Genomic DNA, 22,291 nt, shown 5'->3' on the forward strand with positions numbered 1-22,291 from the left:
TAGTCCCACGACTGATCCCACCCTTCGATAGAGCTTGTCTAGAGGAACATTTTGAGTGATCACACGGTCGAATCGGACCTGGAATTTCCGAGAGCGGAGCGTGCAAACTTTTAATATTTACACGGTTTATTTGACGTATGTGTATTTCTATCTCCGGAATTCATCAAAATAGTCCCACGACTGATACCACCGTTGGATAGAGCTTGTCTAGAGGAACATTTTGAGTGGTCACTCGACCGAATCGGACCAGAAATTTCCGACGCGGAGCGTGCAAACTTTTAATAATTACCCGGTTTATTCGAGGTATGTGGATTTCTATCTCAGGAATTCATCAAAATAGTCCCACGACTGATACCACCGTTGGATAGAGCTTGTCTAGAGGAACATTTTCAGTGGTCACTCGGCCGAATCGGACCAGAAATTTCCGAGCGCGGAGCGTGCAAACTTTTAATAATTACCCTGTTTATTTGAGGTATGTGGATTTTTCTCTCAGGAATTCATCAAAATAGTCCCACGACTGATCACACCGTTGGATAGAGCTTGTCTAGAGGAACATTTTGAGTGGTCACACGGCCGAATCGGACCAGAAATTTCCGAGCGCGGAGCGTGCAAACTTTTAATAATTAACCGGATTTTTTGAGGTATGTGAAGTTTTCTCTCAGGAATTCATCAAAATAGTCCCACGACTGATCCCACCCTTCGATAGAGCTTGTCTAGAGGAACATTTTGAGTGATCACACGGTCGAATCGGACCTGGAATTTCCGAGAGCAGAGCGTGCAAACTTTTAATAATTAACCGGTTTATTTGAGGTATGTGGATTTTTTTCTCAGGAATTCATCAAAATAGTCCCACGACTGATCCCACCGTTGGATAGAGCTTGTCTAGAGGAACATTTTGAGTGATCACACGGCCGAATCGGACCTGGAATTTCCGAGCGCGGAGCGTGCAAACTTTAATAATTACCCGGTATATTTGACGTATGTGTATTTCTATCTCCGGAATTCATCAAAATAGTCCCACGACTGATCCCACCGTTAGATAGAGCTTGTCTAGAGGAACATTTTGAGTGATCACACGGCCGAATCGGACCTGGAATTTCCGAGCGCGGAGCGTGCAAACTTTAATAATTACCCGGTATATTTGACGTCTGTGTATTTCTATCTCCGGAATTCATCAAAATAGTCCCACGACTGATCGCACCGTTGTATAGAGCTTGTCTAGAGGAACATTTTGAGTGGTCACTCGGCCGAATCGGACCAGGATTTTCCGAGCGCGTAGCGTGCAAACTTTTAATAATTAACCGGTTTAATTGAGGTATGTGGATTTTTCTCTCAGGAATTCATCAAAATAGTCCCCCGACTGATCGCACCGTTGTATAGAGCTTGTCTAGAGGAACATTTTGAGTGGTCACTCGACCGAATCGGACCAGAAATTTCCGAGCGCGGAGCGTGCAAACTTTTAATAATTACCCGGTTTATTTGAGGTATGTGGATTTCTATCTCAGGAATTCATCAAAATAGTCCCACGACTGATACCACCGTTGGATAGAGCTTGTCTAGAGGAACATTTTGAGTGGTCACTCGGCCGAATCGGACCAGAAATTTCCGAGCGCGGAGCGTGCAAACTTTTAATAATTACCCGGTTTATTTGAGGTATGTGGATTTCTATCTCAGGAATTCATCAAAATAGTCCCACGACTGATACCACCGTTGGATAGAGCTTGTCTAGAGGAACATTTTGAGTGGTCACTCGGCCGAATCGGACCAGAAATTTCCGAGCGCGGAGCGTGCAAACTTTTAATAATTACCCTGTTTATTTGAGGTATGTGGATTTTTCTCTCAGGAATTCATCAAAATAGTCCCCCGACTGATCGCACCGTTGTATAGAGCTTGTCTAGAGGAACATTTTGAGTGGTCACTCGGCCGAATCGGACCAGGATTTTCCGAGCGCGTAGCGTGCAAACTTTTAATAATTAACCGGTTTATTTGAGGTATGTGGATTTTTCTCTCAGGAATTCATCAAAATAGTCCCCCGACTGATCGCACCGTTGTATAGAGCTTGTCTAGAGGAACATTTTGAGTGGTCACTCGACCGAATCGGACCAGAAATTTCCGAGCGCGGAGCGTGCAAACTTTTAATAATTACCCGGTTTATTTGAGGTATGTGGATTTCTATCTCAGGAATTCATCAAAATAGTCCCACGACTGATACCACCGTTGGATAGAGCTTGTCTAGAGGAACATTTTGAGTGGTCACTCGGCCGAATCGGACCAGAAATTTCCGAGCGCGGAGCGTGCAAACTTTTAATAATTACCCTGTTTATTTGAGGTATGTGGATTTTTCTCTCAGGAATTCATCAAAATAGTCCCACGACTGATCACACCGTTGGATAGAGCTTGTCTAGAGGAAAATTTTGAGTGGTCACACGGCCGAATCGGACCAGAAATTTCCGAGCGCGGAGCGTGCAAACTTTTAATAATTAACCGGGTTATTTGACGTATGTGTATTTCTATCTCTGGAATTCATCAAAATAGTCCCACGACTGATCCCACCGTTGGATAGAGCTTGTCTAGAGGAACATTTTGAGTGATCACACGGCCGAATCGGACCAGAAATTTCCGAGCGCAGAGCGTGCAAACTTTTAATAATTAACCGGTTTATTTGAGGTATGTGAAGTTTTCTCTCAGGAATTCATCAAAATAGTCCCACGACTGATCCCACCCTTCGATAGAGCTTGTCTAGAGGAACATTTTCAGTGGTCACTCGGCCGAATCGGACCAGAAATTTCCGAGCGCGGAGCGTGCAAACTTTTAATAATTACCCTGTTTATTTGAGGTATGTGGATTTTTCTCTCAGGAATTCATCAAAATAGTCCCACGACTGATCACACCGTTGGATAGAGCTTGTCTAGAGGAACATTTTGAGTGGTCACACGGCCGAATCGGACCAGAAATTTCCGAGCGCGGAGCGTGCAAACTTTTAATAATTAACCGGATTTTTTGAGGTATGTGAAGTTTTCTCTCAGGAATTCATCAAAATAGTCCCACGACTGATCCCACCCTTCGATAGAGCTTGTCTAGAGGAACATTTTGAGTGATCACACGGTCGAATCGGACCTGGAATTTCCGAGAGCGGAGCGTGCAAACTTTTAATAATTAACCGGTTTATTTGAGGTATGTGGATTTTTTTCTCAGGAATTCATCAAAATAGTCCCACGACTGATCCCACCGTTGGATAGAGCTTGTCTAGAGGAACATTTTGAGTGATCACACGGCCGAATCGGACCTGGAATTTCCGAGCGCGGAGCGTGCAAACTTTAATAATTACCCGGTATATTTGACGTATGTGTATTTCTATCTCCGGAATTCATCAAAATAGTCCCACGACTGATCCCACCGTTAGATAGAGCTTGTCTAGAGGAACATTTTGAGTGATCACACGGCCGAATCGGACCTGGAATTTCCGAGCGCGGAGCGTGCAAACTTTAATAATTACCCGGTATATTTGACGTCTGTGTATTTCTATCTCCGGAATTCATCAAAATAGTCCCACGACTGATCGCACCGTTGTATAGAGCTTGTCTAGAGGAACATTTTGAGTGGTCACTCGGCCGAATCGGACCAGGATTTTCCGAGCGCGTAGCGTGCAAACTTTTAATAATTAACCGGTTTAATTGAGGTATGTGGATTTTTCTCTCAGGAATTCATCAAAATAGTCCCCCGACTGATCGCACCGTTGTATAGAGCTTGTCTAGAGGAACATTTTGAGTGGTCACTCGACCGAATCGGACCAGAAATTTCCGAGCGCGGAGCGTGCAAACTTTTAATAATTACCCGGTTTATTTGAGGTATGTGGATTTCTATCTCAGGAATTCATCAAAATAGTCCCACGACTGATACCACCGTTGGATAGAGCTTGTCTAGAGGAACATTTTGAGTGGTCACTCGGCCGAATCGGACCAGAAATTTCCGAGCGCGGAGCGTGCAAACTTTTAATAATTACCCGGTTTATTTGAGGTATGTGGATTTCTATCTCAGGAATTCATCAAAATAGTCCCACGACTGATACCACCGTTGGATAGAGCTTGTCTAGAGGAACATTTTGAGTGGTCACTCGGCCGAATCGGACCAGAAATTTCCGAGCGCGGAGCGTGCAAACTTTTAATAATTACCCTGTTTATTTGAGGTATGTGGATTTTTCTCTCAGGAATTCATCAAAATAGTCCCCCGACTGATCGCACCGTTGTATAGAGCTTGTCTAGAGGAACATTTTGAGTGGTCACTCGGCCGAATCGGACCAGGATTTTCCGAGCGCGTAGCGTGCAAACTTTTAATAATTAACCGGTTTATTTGAGGTATGTGGATTTTTCTCTCAGGAATTCATCAAAATAGTCCCCCGACTGATCGCACCGTTGTATAGAGCTTGTCTAGAGGAACATTTTGAGTGGTCACTCGACCGAATCGGACCAGAAATTTCCGAGCGCGGAGCGTGCAAACTTTTAATAATTACCCGGTTTATTTGAGGTATGTGGATTTTTCTCTCAGGAATTCATCAAAATAGTCCCACGACTGATCACACCGTTGGATAGAGCTTGTCTAGAGGAAAATTTTGAGTGGTCACACGGCCGAATCGGACCAGAAATTTCCGAGCGCGGAGCGTGCAAACTTTTAATAATTAACCGGGTTATTTGACGTATGTGTATTTCTATCTCTGGAATTCATCAAAATAGTCCCACGACTGATCCCACCGTTGGATAGAGCTTGTCTAGAGGAACATTTTGAGTGATCACACGGCCGAATCGGACCAGAAATTTCCGAGCGCAGAGCGTGCAAACTTTTAATAATTAACCGGTTTATTTGAGGTATGTGGATTTTTCTCTCAGGAATTCATCAAAATAGTCCCACGACTGATCACACCGTTGGATAGAGCTTGTCTAGAGGAACATTTTGAGTGGTCACTCGGCCGAATCGGACCAGGATTTTCCGAGCGCGTAGCGTGCAAACTTTTAATAATTAACCGGTTTAATTGAGGTATGTGGATTTTTCTCTCAGGAATTCATCAAAATAGTCCCCCGACTGATCGCACCGTTGTATAGAGCTTGTCTAGAGGAACATTTTGAGTGGTCACTCGACCGAATCGGACCAGAAATTTCCGAGCGCGGAGCGTGCAAACTTTTAATAATTACCCGGTTTATTTGAGGTATGTGGATTTCTATCTCAGGAATTCATCAAAATAGTCCCACGACTGATACCACCGTTGGATAGAGCTTGTCTAGAGGAACATTTTGAGTGGTCACTCGGCCGAATCGGACCAGAAATTTCCGAGCGCGGAGCGTGCAAACTTTTAATAATTACCCGGTTTATTTGAGGTATGTGGATTTCTATCTCAGGAATTCATCAAAATAGTCCCACGACTGATACCACCGTTGGATAGAGCTTGTCTAGAGGAACATTTTGAGTGGTCACTCGGCCGAATCGGACCAGAAATTTCCGAGCGCGGAGCGTGCAAACTTTTAATAATTACCCTGTTTATTTGAGGTATGTGGATTTTTCTCTCAGGAATTCATCAAAATAGTCCCCCGACTGATCGCACCGTTGTATAGAGCTTGTCTAGAGGAACATTTTGAGTGGTCACTCGGCCGAATCGGACCAGGATTTTCCGAGCGCGTAGCGTGCAAACTTTTAATAATTAACCGGTTTATTTGAGGTATGTGGATTTTTCTCTCAGGAATTCATCAAAATAGTCCCCCGACTGATCGCACCGTGGTATAGAGCTTGTCTAGAGGAACATTTTGAGTGGTCACTCGACCGAATCGGACCAGAAATTTCCGAGCGCGGAGCGTGCAAACTTTTAATAATTACCCGGTTTATTTGAGGTATGTGGATTTTTCTCTCAGGAATTCATCAAAATAGTCCCACGACTGATCACACCGTTGGATAGAGCTTGTCTAGAGGAAAATTTTGAGTGGTCACACGGCCGAATCGGACCAGAAATTTCCGAGCGCGGAGCGTGCAAACTTTTAATAATTAACCGGGTTATTTGACGTATGTGTATTTCTATCTCTGGAATTCATCAAAATAGTCCCACGACTGATCCCACCGTTGGATAGAGCTTGTCTAGAGGAACATTTTGAGTGATCACACGGCCGAATCGGACCAGAAATTTCCGAGCGCAGAGCGTGCAAACTTTTAATAATTAACCGGTTTATTTGAGGTATGTGGATTTTTCTCTCAGGAATTCATCAAAATAGTCCCACGACTGATCACACCGTTGGATAGAGCTTGTCTAGAGGAACATTTTGAGTGGTCACACGGCCGAATCGGACCAGAAATTTCCGAGCGCGGAGCGTGCAAACTTTTAATATTTACACGGTTTATTTGACGTATGTGTATTTCTATCTCCGGAATTCATCAAAATAGTCCCACGACTGATCGCACCGTTGTATAGAGCTTGTCTAGAGGAACATTTTGAGTGGTCACACGGCCGAATCGGACCAAAAATTTCCGAGCGCGGAGCGTGCAAACTTTTAATATTTACACCATTTATTTGACGTATGTGTATTTCTATCTCCGGAATTCATCAAAATAGTCCCACGACTGATCCCACCGTTAGATAGAGCTTGTCTAGAGGAACATTTTGAGTGGTCACACGGCCGATTCGGACCAGAAATTTCCTAGCGCGGAGCGTGCAAACTTTTAATAATTAACCGGTTTATTTGAGGTATGTGGATTTTTTTCTCAGGAATTCATCAAAATAGTCCCACGACTGATCCCACCGTTGGATAGAGCTTGTCTAGAGGAACATTTTGAGTGATCACACGGCCGATTCGGACCAGAAATTTCCGAGCGCGGAGCGTGCAAACTTTTAATAATTACCCGGTTTATTTGACGTATGTGTATTTCTATCTCCGGAATTCATCAAAATAGTCCCAAGACTGATCCCACCTTTAGATAGAGCTTGTCTAGAGGAACATTTTGAGTGGTCACATGGCCGATTCGGACCAGAAATTTCCTAGCGCGGAGCGTGCAAACTTTTAATAATTACCCTGTTTATTTGAGGTATGTGGATTTTTCTCTCAGGAATTCATCAAAATAGTCCCACGACTGATCCCACCGTTGGATAGAGCTTGTCTAGAGGAACATTTTGAGTGGTCACTCGGCCGAGTCGGGCCAGAAATTTCCGAGCGCGGAGCGTGCAAACTTTTAATAATTACCCGGTTTATTTGAGGTATGTGGATTTCTATCTCAGGAATTCATCAAAATAGTCCCACGACTGATACCACCGTTGGATAGAGCTTGTCTAGAGGAACATTTTGAGTGGTCACTCGGCCGAATCGGACCAGAAATTTCCGAGCGCGGAGCGTGCAAACTTTTAATAATTACCCGGTTTATTTGAGGTATGTGGATTTCTATCTCAGGAATTCATCAAAATAGTCCCACGACTGATACCACCGTTGGATAGAGCTTGTCTAGAGGAACATTTTGAGTGGTCACTCGGCCGAATCGGACCAGAAATTTCCGAGCGCGGAGCGTGCAAACTTTTAATAATTACCCTGTTTATTTGAGGTATGTGGATTTTTCTCTCAGGAATTCATCAAAATAGTCCCCCGACTGATCGCACCGTTGTATAGAGCTTGTCTAGAGGAACATTTTGAGTGGTCACTCGGCCGAATCGGACCAGGATTTTCCGAGCGCGTAGCGTGCAAACTTTTAATAATTAACCGGTTTATTTGAGGTATGTGGATTTTTCTCTCAGGAATTCATCAAAATAGTCCCCCGACTGATCGCACCGTTGTATAGAGCTTGTCTAGAGGAACATTTTGAGTGGTCACTCGACCGAATCGGACCAGAAATTTCCGAGCGCGGAGCGTGCAAACTTTTAATAATTACCCGGTTTATTTGAGGTATGTGGATTTCTATCTCAGGAATTCATCAAAATAGTCCCACGACTGATACCACCGTTGGATAGAGCTTGTCTAGAGGAACATTTTGAGTGGTCACTCGGCCGAATCGGACCAGAAATTTCCGAGCGCGGAGCGTGCAAACTTTTAATAATTACCCTGTTTATTTGAGGTATGTGGATTTTTCTCTCAGGAATTCATCAAAATAGTCCCACGACTGATCACACCGTTGGATAGAGCTTGTCTAGAGGAAAATTTTGAGTGGTCACACGGCCGAATCGGACCAGAAATTTCCGAGCGCGGAGCGTGCAAACTTTTAATAATTAACCGGGTTATTTGACGTATGTGTATTTCTATCTCTGGAATTCATCAAAATAGTCCCACGACTGATCCCACCGTTGGATAGAGCTTGTCTAGAGGAACATTTTGAGTGATCACACGGCCGAATCGGACCAGAAATTTCCGAGCGCAGAGCGTGCAAACTTTTAATAATTAACCGGTTTATTTGAGGTATGTGGATTTTTCTCTCAGGAATTCATCAAAATAGTCCCACGACTGATCACACCGTTGGATAGAGCTTGTCTAGAGGAACATTTTGAGTGGTCACACGGCCGAATCGGACCAGAAATTTCCGAGCGCGGAGCGTGCAAACTTTTAATAATTAACCGGATTTTTTGAGGTATGTGAAGTTTTCTCTCAGGAATTCATCAAAATAGTCCCACGACTGATCCCACCCTTCGATAGAGCTTGTCTAGAGGAACATTTTCAGTGGTCACTCGGCCGAATCGGACCAGAAATTTCCGAGCGCGGAGCGTGCAAACTTTTAATAATTAACCGGATTTTTTGAGGTATGTGAAGTTTTCTCTCAGGAATTCATCAAAATAGTCCCACGACTGATCCCACCCTTCGATAGAGCTTGTCTAGAGGAACATTTTGAGTGATCACACGGTCGAATCGGACCTGGAATTTCCGAGAGCGGAGCGTGCAAACTTTTAATAATTAACCGGTTTATTTGAGGTATGTGGATTTTTTTCTCAGGAATTCATCAAAATAGTCCCACGACTGATCCCACCGTTGGATAGAGCTTGTCTAGAGGAACATTTTGAGTGATCACACGGCCGAATCGGACCTGGAATTTCCGAGCGCGGAGCGTGCAAACTTTAATAATTACCCGGTATATTTGACGTATGTGTATTTCTATCTCCGGAATTCATCAAAATAGTCCCACGACTGATCCCACCGTTAGATAGAGCTTGTCTAGAGGAACATTTTGAGTGATCACACGGCCGAATCGGACCAGAAATTTCCGAGCGCAGAGCGTGCAAACTTTTAATAATTAACCGGTTTATTTGACGTATGTGTATTTCTATCTCCGGAATTCATCAAAATAGTCCCACGACTGATCGCACCGTTGTATAGAGCTTGTCTAGAGGAACATTTTGAGTGGTCACTCGGCCGAATCGGACCAGGATTTTCCGAGCGCGTAGCGTGCAAACTTTTAATAATTAACCGGTTTAATTGAGGTATGTGGATTTTTCTCTCAGGAATTCATCAAAATAGTCCCCCGACTGATCGCACCGTTGTATAGAGCTTGTCTAGAGGAACATTTTGAGTGGTCACTCGACCGAATCGGACCAGAAATTTCCGAGCGCGGAGCGTGCAAACTTTTAATAATTACCCGGTTTATTTGAGGTATGTGGATTTCTATCTCAGGAATTCATCAAAATAGTCCCACGACTGATACCACCGTTGGATAGAGCTTGTCTAGAGGAACATTTTGAGTGGTCACTCGGCCGAATCGGACCAGAAATTTCCGAGCGCGGAGCGTGCAAACTTTTAATAATTACCCGGTTTATTTGAGGTATGTGGATTTCTATCTCAGGAATTCATCAAAATAGTCCCACGACTGATACCACCGTTGGATAGAGCTTGTCTAGAGGAACATTTTGAGTGGTCACTCGGCCGAATCGGACCAGAAATTTCCGAGCGCGGAGCGTGCAAACTTTTAATAATTACCCTGTTTATTTGAGGTATGTGGATTTTTCTCTCAGGAATTCATCAAAATAGTCCCCCGACTGATCGCACCGTTGTATAGAGCTTGTCTAGAGGAACATTTTGAGTGGTCACTCGGCCGAATCGGACCAGGATTTTCCGAGCGCGTAGCGTGCAAACTTTTAATAATTAACCGGTTTATTTGAGGTATGTGGATTTTTCTCTCAGGAATTCATCAAAATAGTCCCCCGACTGATCGCACCGTGGTATAGAGCTTGTCTAGAGGAACATTTTGAGTGGTCACTCGACCGAATCGGACCAGAAATTTCCGAGCGCGGAGCGTGCAAACTTTTAATAATTACCCGGTTTATTTGAGGTATGTGGATTTTTCTCTCAGGAATTCATCAAAATAGTCCCACGACTGATCACACCGTTGGATAGAGCTTGTCTAGAGGAAAATTTTGAGTGGTCACACGGCCGAATCGGACCAGAAATTTCCGAGCGCGGAGCGTGCAAACTTTTAATAATTAACCGGGTTATTTGACGTATGTGTATTTCTATCTCTGGAATTCATCAAAATAGTCCCACGACTGATCCCACCGTTGGATAGAGCTTGTCTAGAGGAACATTTTGAGTGATCACACGGCCGAATCGGACCAGAAATTTCCGAGCGCAGAGCGTGCAAACTTTTAATAATTAACCGGTTTATTTGAGGTATGTGGATTTTTCTCTCAGGAATTCATCAAAATAGTCCCACGACTGATCACACCGTTGGATAGAGCTTGTCTAGAGGAACATTTTGAGTGGTCACACGGCCGAATCGGACCAGAAATTTCCGAGCGCGGAGCGTGCAAACTTTTAATATTTACACGGTTTATTTGACGTATGTGTATTTCTATCTCCGGAATTCATCAAAATAGTCCCACGACTGATCCCACCGTTAGATAGAGCTTGTCTAGAGGAACATTTTGAGTGGTCACACGGCCGAATCGGACCAGAAATTTCCGAGCGCGGAGCGTGCAAACTTTTAATATTTACTCGGTATATTTGACGTATGTGTATTTCTATCTCAGGAATTCATCAAAATAGTCCCACGACTGATCGCACCGTTGTATAGAGCTTGTCTAGAGGAACATTTTGAGTGGTCACACGGCCGAATCGGACCAAAAATTTCCGAGCGCGGAGCGTGCAAACTTTTAATATTTACACCATTTATTTGACGTATGTGTATTTCTATCTCCGGAATTCATCAAAATAGTCCCACGACTGATCCCACCGTTAGATAGAGCTTGTCTAGAGGAACATTTTGAGTGGTCACACGGCCGATTCGGACCAGAAATTTCCTAGCGCGGAGCGTGCAAACTTTTAATAATTAACCGGTTTATTTGAGGTATGTGGATTTTTTTCTCAGGAATTCATCAAAATAGTCCCACGACTGATCCCACCGTTGGATAGAGCTTGTCTAGAGGAACATTTTGAGTGATCACACGGCCGATTCGGACCAGAAATTTCCGAGCGCGGAGCGTGCAAACTTTTAATAATTACCCGGTTTATTTGACGTATGTGTATTTCTATCTCCGGAATTCATCAAAATAGTCCCAAGACTGATCCCACCTTTAGATAGAGCTTGTCTAGAGGAACATTTTGAGTGGTCACATGGCCGATTCGGACCAGAAATTTCCTAGCGCGGAGCGTGCAAACTTTTAATAATTACCCTGTTTATTTGAGGTATGTGGATTTTTCTCTCAGGAATTCATCAAAATAGTCCCACGACTGATCCCACCGTTGGATAGAGCTTGTCTAGAGGAACATTTTGAGTGGTCACTCGGCCGAGTCGGGCCAGAAATTTCCGAGCGCGGAGCGTGCAAACTTTTAATAATTAACCGGTTTATTTGACGTGTGTGAATTATTTTCTCAGGAATTCATCAAAATAGTCCCACGACTGATCCCACCGTTGGATAGAGCTTGTCTAGAGGAACATTTTGAGTGGTCACTCGGCCGAGTCGGGCCAGAAATTTCCGAGCGCGGAGCGTGCAAGCTTTTAATAATTACCCGGTTTATTTGACGTATGTGGATTGTTTTCTCTGGAATTCATCAAAATAGTACCACGATTGATACCACCGTTGGATAGAGCTTGTCGAGAGGAACATTTTGCGTGGTCAAACGGCCGAGTCGGGCCAGAATTTTTCGATTGCTTATTACAATCTGTTATACTCCATGCATTGCAACATATATATAAATATTGTGACGTCACACCAAACTAGTATAAATAAGCGATTGTTGTAAGACGCGGCACTTATATAGGTTGTTTATTCGTGCTGTACGTTAACTTGTTAAATCCTGTTCTAATAAAATTAATAATATTAAAATAAATTTTTGTTTTTTTTATTGACTGCATCTAAGTTGATATTTAACTGGCGCATTCGTTCGGATTTTTGAGACGCTCAAATGTGCATATTTTGAGTCGGTTTCTATCAAGAATTTACGCAAAAGAATCTAAATCCAAGGAAGCCGCCAACCAGTGATCGAAGGTACCTACTGGTGGCGCACCATATTGATCTACTAGACGGGAGCAGCGCAACTTCACAAGCCCCTGGACATAGTGCCGAAGGTATATCGACAGATCCGGGCCTTACATTAGACACCAACGAGAAAGGACAAGAATTGCCTGCCCTGCGGACATTCTCGAAGCGGAAATTATTCCTTTCTTTAGAATAATGATCATGAGAATACTGCTTCTTATAGTACTGTAAGTTTCATTTTTTTTTCTTTCTCCGTTATTTTTGCTGGTTTTTATTGAATAATATACTTTAGATTTAAGCTACATTTAGAATATTAGATTAGTGTTTATTAATTGTCTTAAAACATGTTGGGACCGTTACTGGGTGGGAGTCTCGCGCGGCTCTGACTCTCTCTCTCTCGCCACCACCACCTAGACGGTACGTGAATCTTCCCGCATTGTCCGGAAAATTCTAGACGGGTCAGGCCCTTGTAGAAAACACGGCGACGGACGCTAGGGAGTAACACGTGGGGGGACAACGTGCTTCAAGCTAGAACGTTACCATGCAGTGAAGTGTTCTTTAGCTGTTAGTCGTTATCTGTATAATATCTTGGGTATTAAATAAACTAGCTCCCCAAACCTAACAAAACACAACTTCACAATTGAACCGATTAACGAAGCCGATTTAATCGAATCATTCAATAACATATCGATTAAGTCTATTAACGATAACATGCCTTCTGTAATTAATTATCAACTTTTAAGATATCAATCAGATAATATTTCTCTTTTTGATGGAAATCCAAGACTACTAAACAGATTTATAACTGCTATAGAAAATTTATTAAAGGCATTTTACAATCGAACAGACCCCAATAATACCATTAATGTCTGTTTATTTTATACCATACTTAGCAAGCTCACAGGTAGAGCTGCAGATTTAATATCTTCACTTATCGATCTAAACTCTTGGATTCTCATCAAAGAAGTTTTGATAAATAGTTTTTCGGATCAGCGATCAATAGATTGCCTTATCCAAGATTTAATCAATTTAAAGCCGTTAAAAATGAAAGCCCTTTGCAATTTGGTATGAAAATACAGAATTCTCGCAGTTTACTTTTTTCAATGTCAAATGCAATCTCTGAAAGTAGTGAGACTAAGCTTATTAAAATAAAACATTACGACGAGTTCGCTTTAAAAACATTTATTAATAAGTTATCATATAATCTACAATTGGTAGTTAAACTAAAATCCTCTAATAATATAGAACAGGCTATGTCATTTGTTAGGGAAGAAGAGAATTTCATACAATTTAAAAGTGTACAGAATTTCGGGCAAAACACAGGAAATTTCAACAGACAATTTAAACCCAACATCAGATCTACAGATAGATCTAACTTTTCCCATAATTTTAACCAAACCCCTATCAATTCATTCAATACTCAACGGCCTCAGAATGATTACCCCCTAAACTTTTTTCGAACTTCACACAACATAATAATTTCTCGAGACCAATATTCCCCAACTTCACTCAACAAAACTCTTCAAGGACATCATATTCTAATTTCAACCATACAAATTTTTCCAGACCCCCTTTCAATAACTTCAAGAATCATACTTATCAATCAAAACCAAATTTCCCTTTCAATAACCAATTCGGTAACTCTCGAAGAACACCTTTCACACCTAGACCACCGTTTGGTCAAAGATCTCACAGATCCAATACTAATCAAAACCCCGTAGAATCTATGGACACTAGTTCTGAGAATACCGTCATTCACAATCCGAAAAGAAATTTCATTAGCCAAGAACCATACAATCAGGAAATTCTCCCCCAATCACCCGAGGAACTTACTTCCAATAACGATTATCCCTTTTACGACGTTTATAGAAACACCCACGTAGATAGTAACTCATGTCTCGACCTCAATTATCACAAATATTATAAAAGTGAAGAAAGAAATTCAAATTTTCCATCAACCAGCCGAAATACGGACACAACATAATACTACTTAACTTGAAATGACATTCAACTCCCTTACATTTTTATCCCTGAACTCCAAGCCAAATTTCTATTAGACACTGGTACTAGAAGTTTCATTAAACCCGAAATTGCCTACGAATATTTCCCTCATTCTATCTCAGACGAACCTTTCCAAGTTCAAACAGCCCATGCCACATCATTTCATAATGAAGTCGCATCATAACCTGTCTTTCCCACATTTCAAACTCCTGGCTCACACAAATTTTTCCTGTTCAACTTCTCCGATAAATTTGACGGACTCATAGGACTAGACCTTATCAAACAACTAAACGCTAATTTAGACTTTAAAGCTAATACACTGAAATTACCCAATGTCGAAATACCCATTTGCCGTGATACAAAAAACCCTCAACTTCAAAGACCCCATTGTTCGAGTATGAACCATATCATCTCCCCGAGAAGTATACAAAAGATACAAATTCCCGTTAACTTTACCGAAGGATATAGAATTGTCCCTTATCAAAGATTAGGACATCTCGAAATACCAGAATGCCTCGTTAAAATTCAAGATAATACAGCCACAACTCTATTTTAAACCCAAGAAAAAACCCGATAAAACTCCAAATTTTAGAAGCCTTAGAGATTAAACCCGTAAACTTGAATGAACTAAATTTCCTAGATCATTCCGCACCGCATGTAGCAATGGATAGTAACTTTGATAATTTACTAAAATGTAATCTTGAAAACATTAAGCTCGATCATTACAATCCTGAAGAGAAAAGCCAAATTCGAAAATTGTGTTATGAATTCAGAGATATTTTCCATTGTGAAAGTATACCCTTGTCATTTACAAATGCAATAAAGCACCAGATTAAATTAAAAGATGAGACCCCCATTTTCACGAAAACATATCGATATCTCGAAGTTCACCGTTTAGAAGTTAAAAATCAGATATCAAAATTATTACAACAAAACATTATAAGAGATTCAAATTCCCCCTGGTCTTCTCCCATCTGGATAGTTCCAAAGAAATTAGATAAATCAAATAAACAAAAATAGCGTATGGTCATCGATTATAGGAAGCTAAACGAACAAACAATGGACGATAAATTTCCCTTGCCAAACATTAATGAAATTTTAGATAAATTGGGTAAAGCACACTATTTTACAACCCTTGACCTCGCTAATGGGTTTCACCAAAGTCAAATGAATGAGAATTATATTGCTAAGACAGCTTTCAGTACAGATACAGGTCACTACGAATTTTTGAGAATGCCGTTTGGACTAAAAAACGCCCCGGCTATATTTCAATGTGTAATGAACAATATATTAGGTCGTGTAGTATGAAATGAGTAGATTCTCGAAATGCCACATTCAACTGCAAATAACTTCACTCTAAATCTATATTTGGACTTGACTTTTTTATGTGGAAAAGGCACATTCTTCCTCTTTCGATCAGAGTTTAAAGTGTTAAAAATTATTGAAAACTTTTATTTTTATAAAAATTTTTGTGCAGCCATGCAAAATAGTGAAATTCGTGTGTTAATGAAATATGAGTTCCACCGTGGAACCACAACAGCTCAGACGGCTCGCAATATTAATGATGTGTTTGGTACTGAAGTCACTTCACAGCAAACAGTATCTCGTTGGTTCATGAAATTTCGTTCTGGCAATTTTGACCTAACAAATGAACCACGTGGACGACCTGAAACTCAAGTGGATAACGATTATCTGAAAGCCGTGGTGGAAGCGAATCCACGTCAAAGTGCAAGCGAATTATCGTTAATATTCAGTGTAACCAAAAAAACAATATTGACTCATTTGGCTGAAATTGGTAAGGTGAAAAAGCTGGACAAGTGGGTACCGCATGAGTTGAGCGACATACAGAAAGAACGACGTCTCGAAGCTTGTTCTTTGTTGTTCTTTGTTGTGCCGGTATAATAACGATCCATTTTTGAATCGGATTGTTACTTGTGATGAGAAATGGATCCTATATGACAATACCAGACGTTCATCGCAGTGGTTGGATCAAGATGAACCACCAAAACATTGTGCGAAAAAAAATCTTCATCAAAACAAGCTTATGGTGTCCGTTTGGTGGTCCAACGCAGGTGTCATCCATCACAGCTTCATGAAACCTGGTGAATCGATTACGGCTGATGTCTACTGCCGACAACTGACCGAAATGATGAGGCAACTGACGGTTAAGCAGCCAAGATTAGTCAATCGAAGCGCACCGCTATTGTTGCACGACAACGCTCGGCCACACACCGCACAAGTCACCTTGGCCAAGCTACAGGAGTTGGAATTGGAAACTCTTCGTCATCCACCGTATTCACCCGACTTAGCACCCACTGATTACCACTTCTTTCAAAATTTGGATAACTTCTTGGTAGGGAAAACATTAAACTCCGACGAGGCTGTCAAAGCTGCCTTCCAAGAGTTTATCGACTCCCGGCCTGCAGGCTTTTACAGCAGGGGAATCAATGAACTTCCCGTTAAATGGCAGAAGTGTATTGATAATGGTGGTGCATATTTCGATTGACAATAAAAACATTTCATATGAAAAAAAAATGACTAAAGTTTCAATTCAATTTTACTCATTTCATACTACACGACCTAATATTACGTGGCTTACAAAACGAAACATGCTTTGTGTATCTTGATGATATCATTATCTTCAGCACTAGCTTACAAGAACATATAGAAAAATTAAAGCAAGTTTTTACTCGATTACGGGATTCTAAATTAAAAATACAACTAAACAAATCAGAGTTCCTAAGGAAAGAAGTCCAATACTTAGGACACATCGTAAGTGAAGAAATAATAAAACCTAACCCCGACAAAATTAATGCAGTTAAGAATTTCCCTATTCCCCGGACAACAAAAGAAATAAAATCTTTTCTGGGTTTAGTTGGTTACTATAGACGATTCATTAAAGATTTTGCGAAGATAACGAAACCGATGACCAAGTGCTTAAAAAGGGATGCAAAAATTATACACACACCCGAATTCATAAATGCTTTTGACCATTGTAAGCAATTACTGATAAACTTCTCCATTCTGCAATACTCAGACTTCACTAAACCATTCCTATTAACAACAGGCGCGAGTAATTTTGCAATCGGCGCAGTGTTGTCGCAAGAACCCATACCTAACGATAAACCTATAGCCTACGCCTCGAGAACCCTAAACGACACGGAAACTAAATATTCAACAATAGAAAAAGAACTGTTAGCGATGGTTTGGGCATGCATATATTTAAGACCTTATTTATTCGGACGCAAATTTTACATATATGTCAGAAATCCCCTAACTCGTAGAGAAACAAAAACACAAGTTTATGCGGTACTTCTTTATTTCTCTAGAATCGGGAATCGAATGAATCCCTTTTTGATGCGTGAGAGTCACCCCGGGTGCATCTGCTCTTCTTCCAAAAGCCTGTCACCATACTTTCACATTCTTCCCACGCTTACATCCCTTAATCATCTTATTCGCACCTCCATATGTTTTTAGACGAGATGATAAACAGACCTTTATCTTTACCACGAATGATCTATTTTGACTAGTACAAGTTTAGTCCATTTCTAATTTACAATGGGGCACCAGTAGGTGCCTGTGACATTCCGCACATGTCCAATGATAAGTTACAATATTATGGGACATGTTTTTTGCATTTACATTAAATAAGTTGATATGTAACCCCATATGGCTTTCTTTATGAAAGCTCACATATACACTGATCATAGACCCCTTGTATGGCTCTTTAATCTAAAAGAACCAAACTCCAAATTAATAAGATGGCGGTTACGATTAGAAGAATTTGATTACCAAATAATTTACAAAAAGGGACGCCAGAATACGAACGCAGATGCATGATCTAGAATAAAATTAAACGTATACGACAACGAATCAGTGGTCAATAATCCCGGCGATACCGATGCGAATATCAAGGAATACTTAGAAAACCAAACAGAAATTTCGGTTCAAGGTAACGACGACGATATGAATGAACCGGACCCTAGTCAACGAAAAATAAACGTTATATCTGATATCCGACTTCATCCTGTAAATCTTCCCAACACGTGCAATTCTGATGAAACCGCACATAGTCAACAAGCCGATCGTGAGAACCCTGGACTAAGCATTCGTGACGAAATGATAAACAAAAAAATACTACAATTCCTGATAAAGAAATCTCTACACCTGCAGATTAAATGTAACAAAGAACGTTTCGATAAAACCAAGATAAGTCACGTAGAGCTACCCAATAACTTGGAAATTATAAAGCAGTTTATCCAAGAATACATAACTAACGAGAAACCTTGTTATGTCTATTTTATCGACAAAGATTTAATACCTTCATTCACAGAGGTATGTTTGAAAAATTTACAAAACTTAAAAATTAGAATATGTACCAAATTACTTAACAATATTTCCGAAATTGAAGAAAAAACTATGCTCATTAAGCACCAACATGAGAGCAAACAAAATCACCGAGGAATAGAAGAAACTCGCGAGCGACTTAAGAGACTTTACTATTGGCCCAATATAAAAGGGGACGTAACACGATACATTAACGATTGTGTTATTTGCCAAACTGCCAAATACAGCCGACTTAAATCATATATTCCACTCGCTAAAACAGAAACACCCAGCAAACCATTTCAAATGATACACATGGACACTTTCATATTCGAAGCCCAAAATTTCCTGACGATATTTGATAAATTCTCTAAATTCGGTCAAGCATACCCTTATGACAGAAATGCAAAATCAGTTTGCGATAAACTCATAAATTTTTTCTCATTTTTTGGATGTTCCGAGGAAATCACGTGCAACAATGGCAAAGAATTCAATAATGAACTATTAAAGGAATTATTAAAGGCCCAAAAGATAAACATACATTTCAGTACCCCTAAACATTACGAATCAAATTCGCCTGTTGAACGTTTCCATTCCACTTTGATCGAACACCTTAGGATTTTGAAACAAAAAGATAACGTAAAGCCAATTAATGAGTTAATCTCATACGCCATAATCGCGTATAATAGCACGGTTCATAGCGTTACGAAATTTACACCCCACGAAATTGTCTTAGGTCATACTAATTCCCGAGATCCTCTTGATTTAATCACAACAACGTTTCATTCTGATTACGTTTCGTCGCATAAGAATAAAGTCGACGCCATGTACGAAACGATTGGAGAAAAAACCGATGAAAACAAAGAAAAAATCTTAGCAAAAAGAAATGTTAAAGGCAACGAAGCATTCGACTTTAAATTAAACCAAAAAGTTTACAAAAACTTAAATCTCAGAAATAAAAACCACCCTAGATTTAGCGGTTCATATGAAATTATCGAGAAATTGCATCATAACAAAGTAAAAATCAAAAGTGTCAAAAGTCCATTCAAAATCGAAATTGCTCATGTTAAAGAATTGAAGAAACCCCTTATTACAGATGACCCTTCATACACGAAAAATCCCGATACCATGACTTAAATGACAACCTGGCATACTACCTTACAAATTAGGCAATGCCCAGAAAACAATCAACCACTGGAATTTTATTCAAACGTATGATATGACTAAATTGTTGCAGGAATTTTCGGATATTAACATTAAATATGATTTACTTCATGAGACCATAAATAATTTTACAGACTACAAATCCGAATTTTATAACTCTTTTGTGATAACAAATAACTTGAAACAAAAAATTAATGAACAGATAAACCAAATTTTCCCAACAAAACTGCGTACTAAGCGAGCCTTACTAAACGCATTGGGCACTATAATCAAAACCGTGACAGGAAACTTGGACCAAGAAGACGCAAAACGCATTAACCAAAACATTAACATACTCAAAGAAAACCAGAACAACTTAAAATTAGTCCTCGATAAACAAACAACGCTCTTAACTAACGCAATAAATAATTTTCAAGAAACGATAAAAAATGTATCACACGATCAAATTGTTTTGTATTCAAAAATTAAAGAAATCATAGAAGTCGTAAATGAAGTCAATATTAAACAAGCAAACCTTTTTGAGTTCTTTAGGATTCATAAGATCATCACACAGATTACAACATTTTATCAGAACATCTACGATATACTTTCAGACATAGAAGAGGCAATCACGTTCGCCAAATTAAATACTTTTCATAACAAGATAATTAATTCAGGCATGCTTTTAAACAAATTAAAACTCATTCAAAATCAGGTGCAACAAGGAAAATTACCATTCGAACCAGACACCGACAATTTATTGAATATCGAAAACACTCTAAAAATAAAGAGTTACGTAAAAAATAATGTAATAATCTTCATAATCGAAATCCCTTTAGTGGAAACCCAAGCTTATAATTTATATCGATTATTTTCGTTACCTGTCAAATATAACAATTTCTATAAAATAATTGTACCAAGTTTTGAGTATCTCATAATAAAAGACAAAACATTTGGATACGTCAATCAGCCTTGCCAATACGTATCTTTCAATGAATATTTATGTTCTCATGTACGCCCCGAAAACTTTAATGATTATGTACCATGCAAAGTTGAATTGCTAAGATATGAAAATAATATTACGAATTGTAACCCAGTGTATTTAGATATAAAAAATTTACAAATCCAAAATGTAGACGAAAGTAAATGGATTGTAATAACAACTCAAGAAATCATAGGAGTAAAGATTTGTAAGGAATCACAAGGTAATGTCTGATTAAACGAAACTTACTTAATAGAATTAGAACCCAAATGTAATTTTATGTTAAGAGATATCATTTTAAGAGATTACGGAAACACGAAAACTGATTTCCAAGATGTACCCTTACAGAATGTTACCCCTAATTATAAATATCAAGTATCTTATAAGGAAATAGAAATGCCCAATCTAAACTATATTAATTCCCGGACAGGCTACGATTTCAAACTTCTTAGAAAAACGCACTTTTTTTGACTACATCTGTTAACTCGCTTCATAAGTACACCCAATGCTCCAGACGAAGGAAATTTTGAAAAAGAAACTCTAATTGAATCAATTTTTGCCAATTCGGACGATTCCCACAATCCGGACAGGTTACGAATTCAAACTTCTTAGAAAAACGCATTTTTTTTGTCTACATCTGTTAACTCGCTTGGTAAGTACTCCCGATACTCCAGATGAAGGAAATTTTGAACAAGAAATTATAACTGAATCAATTTTTGCCAATTCGAACGATTCCCACAATCCGGTCACTCTACGACTTCAAACTTCTTAGAAAAACGCATTTTTTTGTCTACATCTGTTAACTCGCTTGGTAAGTACTCCCAATCCTCCAGATGAAGAAAAATTTGAACAAAAAACTGTAACTGAATCAGTTTTTGCTAATTCGGACGATTCCCACAATCCGGTCACTCTACGACTTCAAATTTCTTAGAAAAACGCATTTTTTTTTTGTCTAAATCAGTAATTTCACTTTTACATAGCGCCCAATCCTCCAGATGAAAGAAATTTTGAACAAAAAACTGTAACTGAATCAATTTTTGCCAATTCGGACGATTCCCAGAATCCGGTCAGGCTACGACTTCAAACTTATGAGATAGAAAATCAAAGAAATCAAAGTACACCTTGAGAGGAATACATAAAGAAACATTTCCGTTCAAGTCCATCATAATGCTTTTTCCTTCTTTTTCCACTAGATACCAACACGCATTTTGAAGCTTAGCGCTTTCATTTAAATTATATGATAAATAACTCTTAAGGGTTGATGTTATGCCAATATCTCGCACTGAGTCAATAGTCACTCCATTTAGAACATATTTCAACTCTTTGAATAAAAACGTAGCGGCATTATTTATCAAGAATATGTTTGCAATTGGCGTACCTTCCTCTTTCGTAACGTTTAGTTTAAGGCAAAGTTAACTTTTGCA

General features: G+C 39.9%; 1 protein-coding gene across 1 annotated transcript; it reads left to right on the forward strand.

Annotated features, from left to right (window-relative positions):
- The first annotated feature begins 19,961 nt into the window (after nt 1–19,961).
- LOC136418977 (uncharacterized) lies at nt 19,962–21,101 on the forward strand. Its single transcript, XM_066405179.1, has one exon. The coding sequence runs from the start codon at nt 19,962–19,964 to the stop codon at nt 21,099–21,101; it is 1,140 nt and encodes a 379-aa protein (XP_066261276.1).
- The last annotated feature ends 1,190 nt before the right edge of the window (nt 21,102–22,291 follow it).

The sequence above is a fragment of the Euwallacea similis genome, unplaced genomic scaffold (assembly GCF_039881205.1).
Source record: "Euwallacea similis isolate ESF13 unplaced genomic scaffold, ESF131.1 scaffold_53, whole genome shotgun sequence".
NCBI lineage: Eukaryota > Metazoa > Arthropoda > Insecta > Coleoptera > Curculionidae > Euwallacea > Euwallacea similis.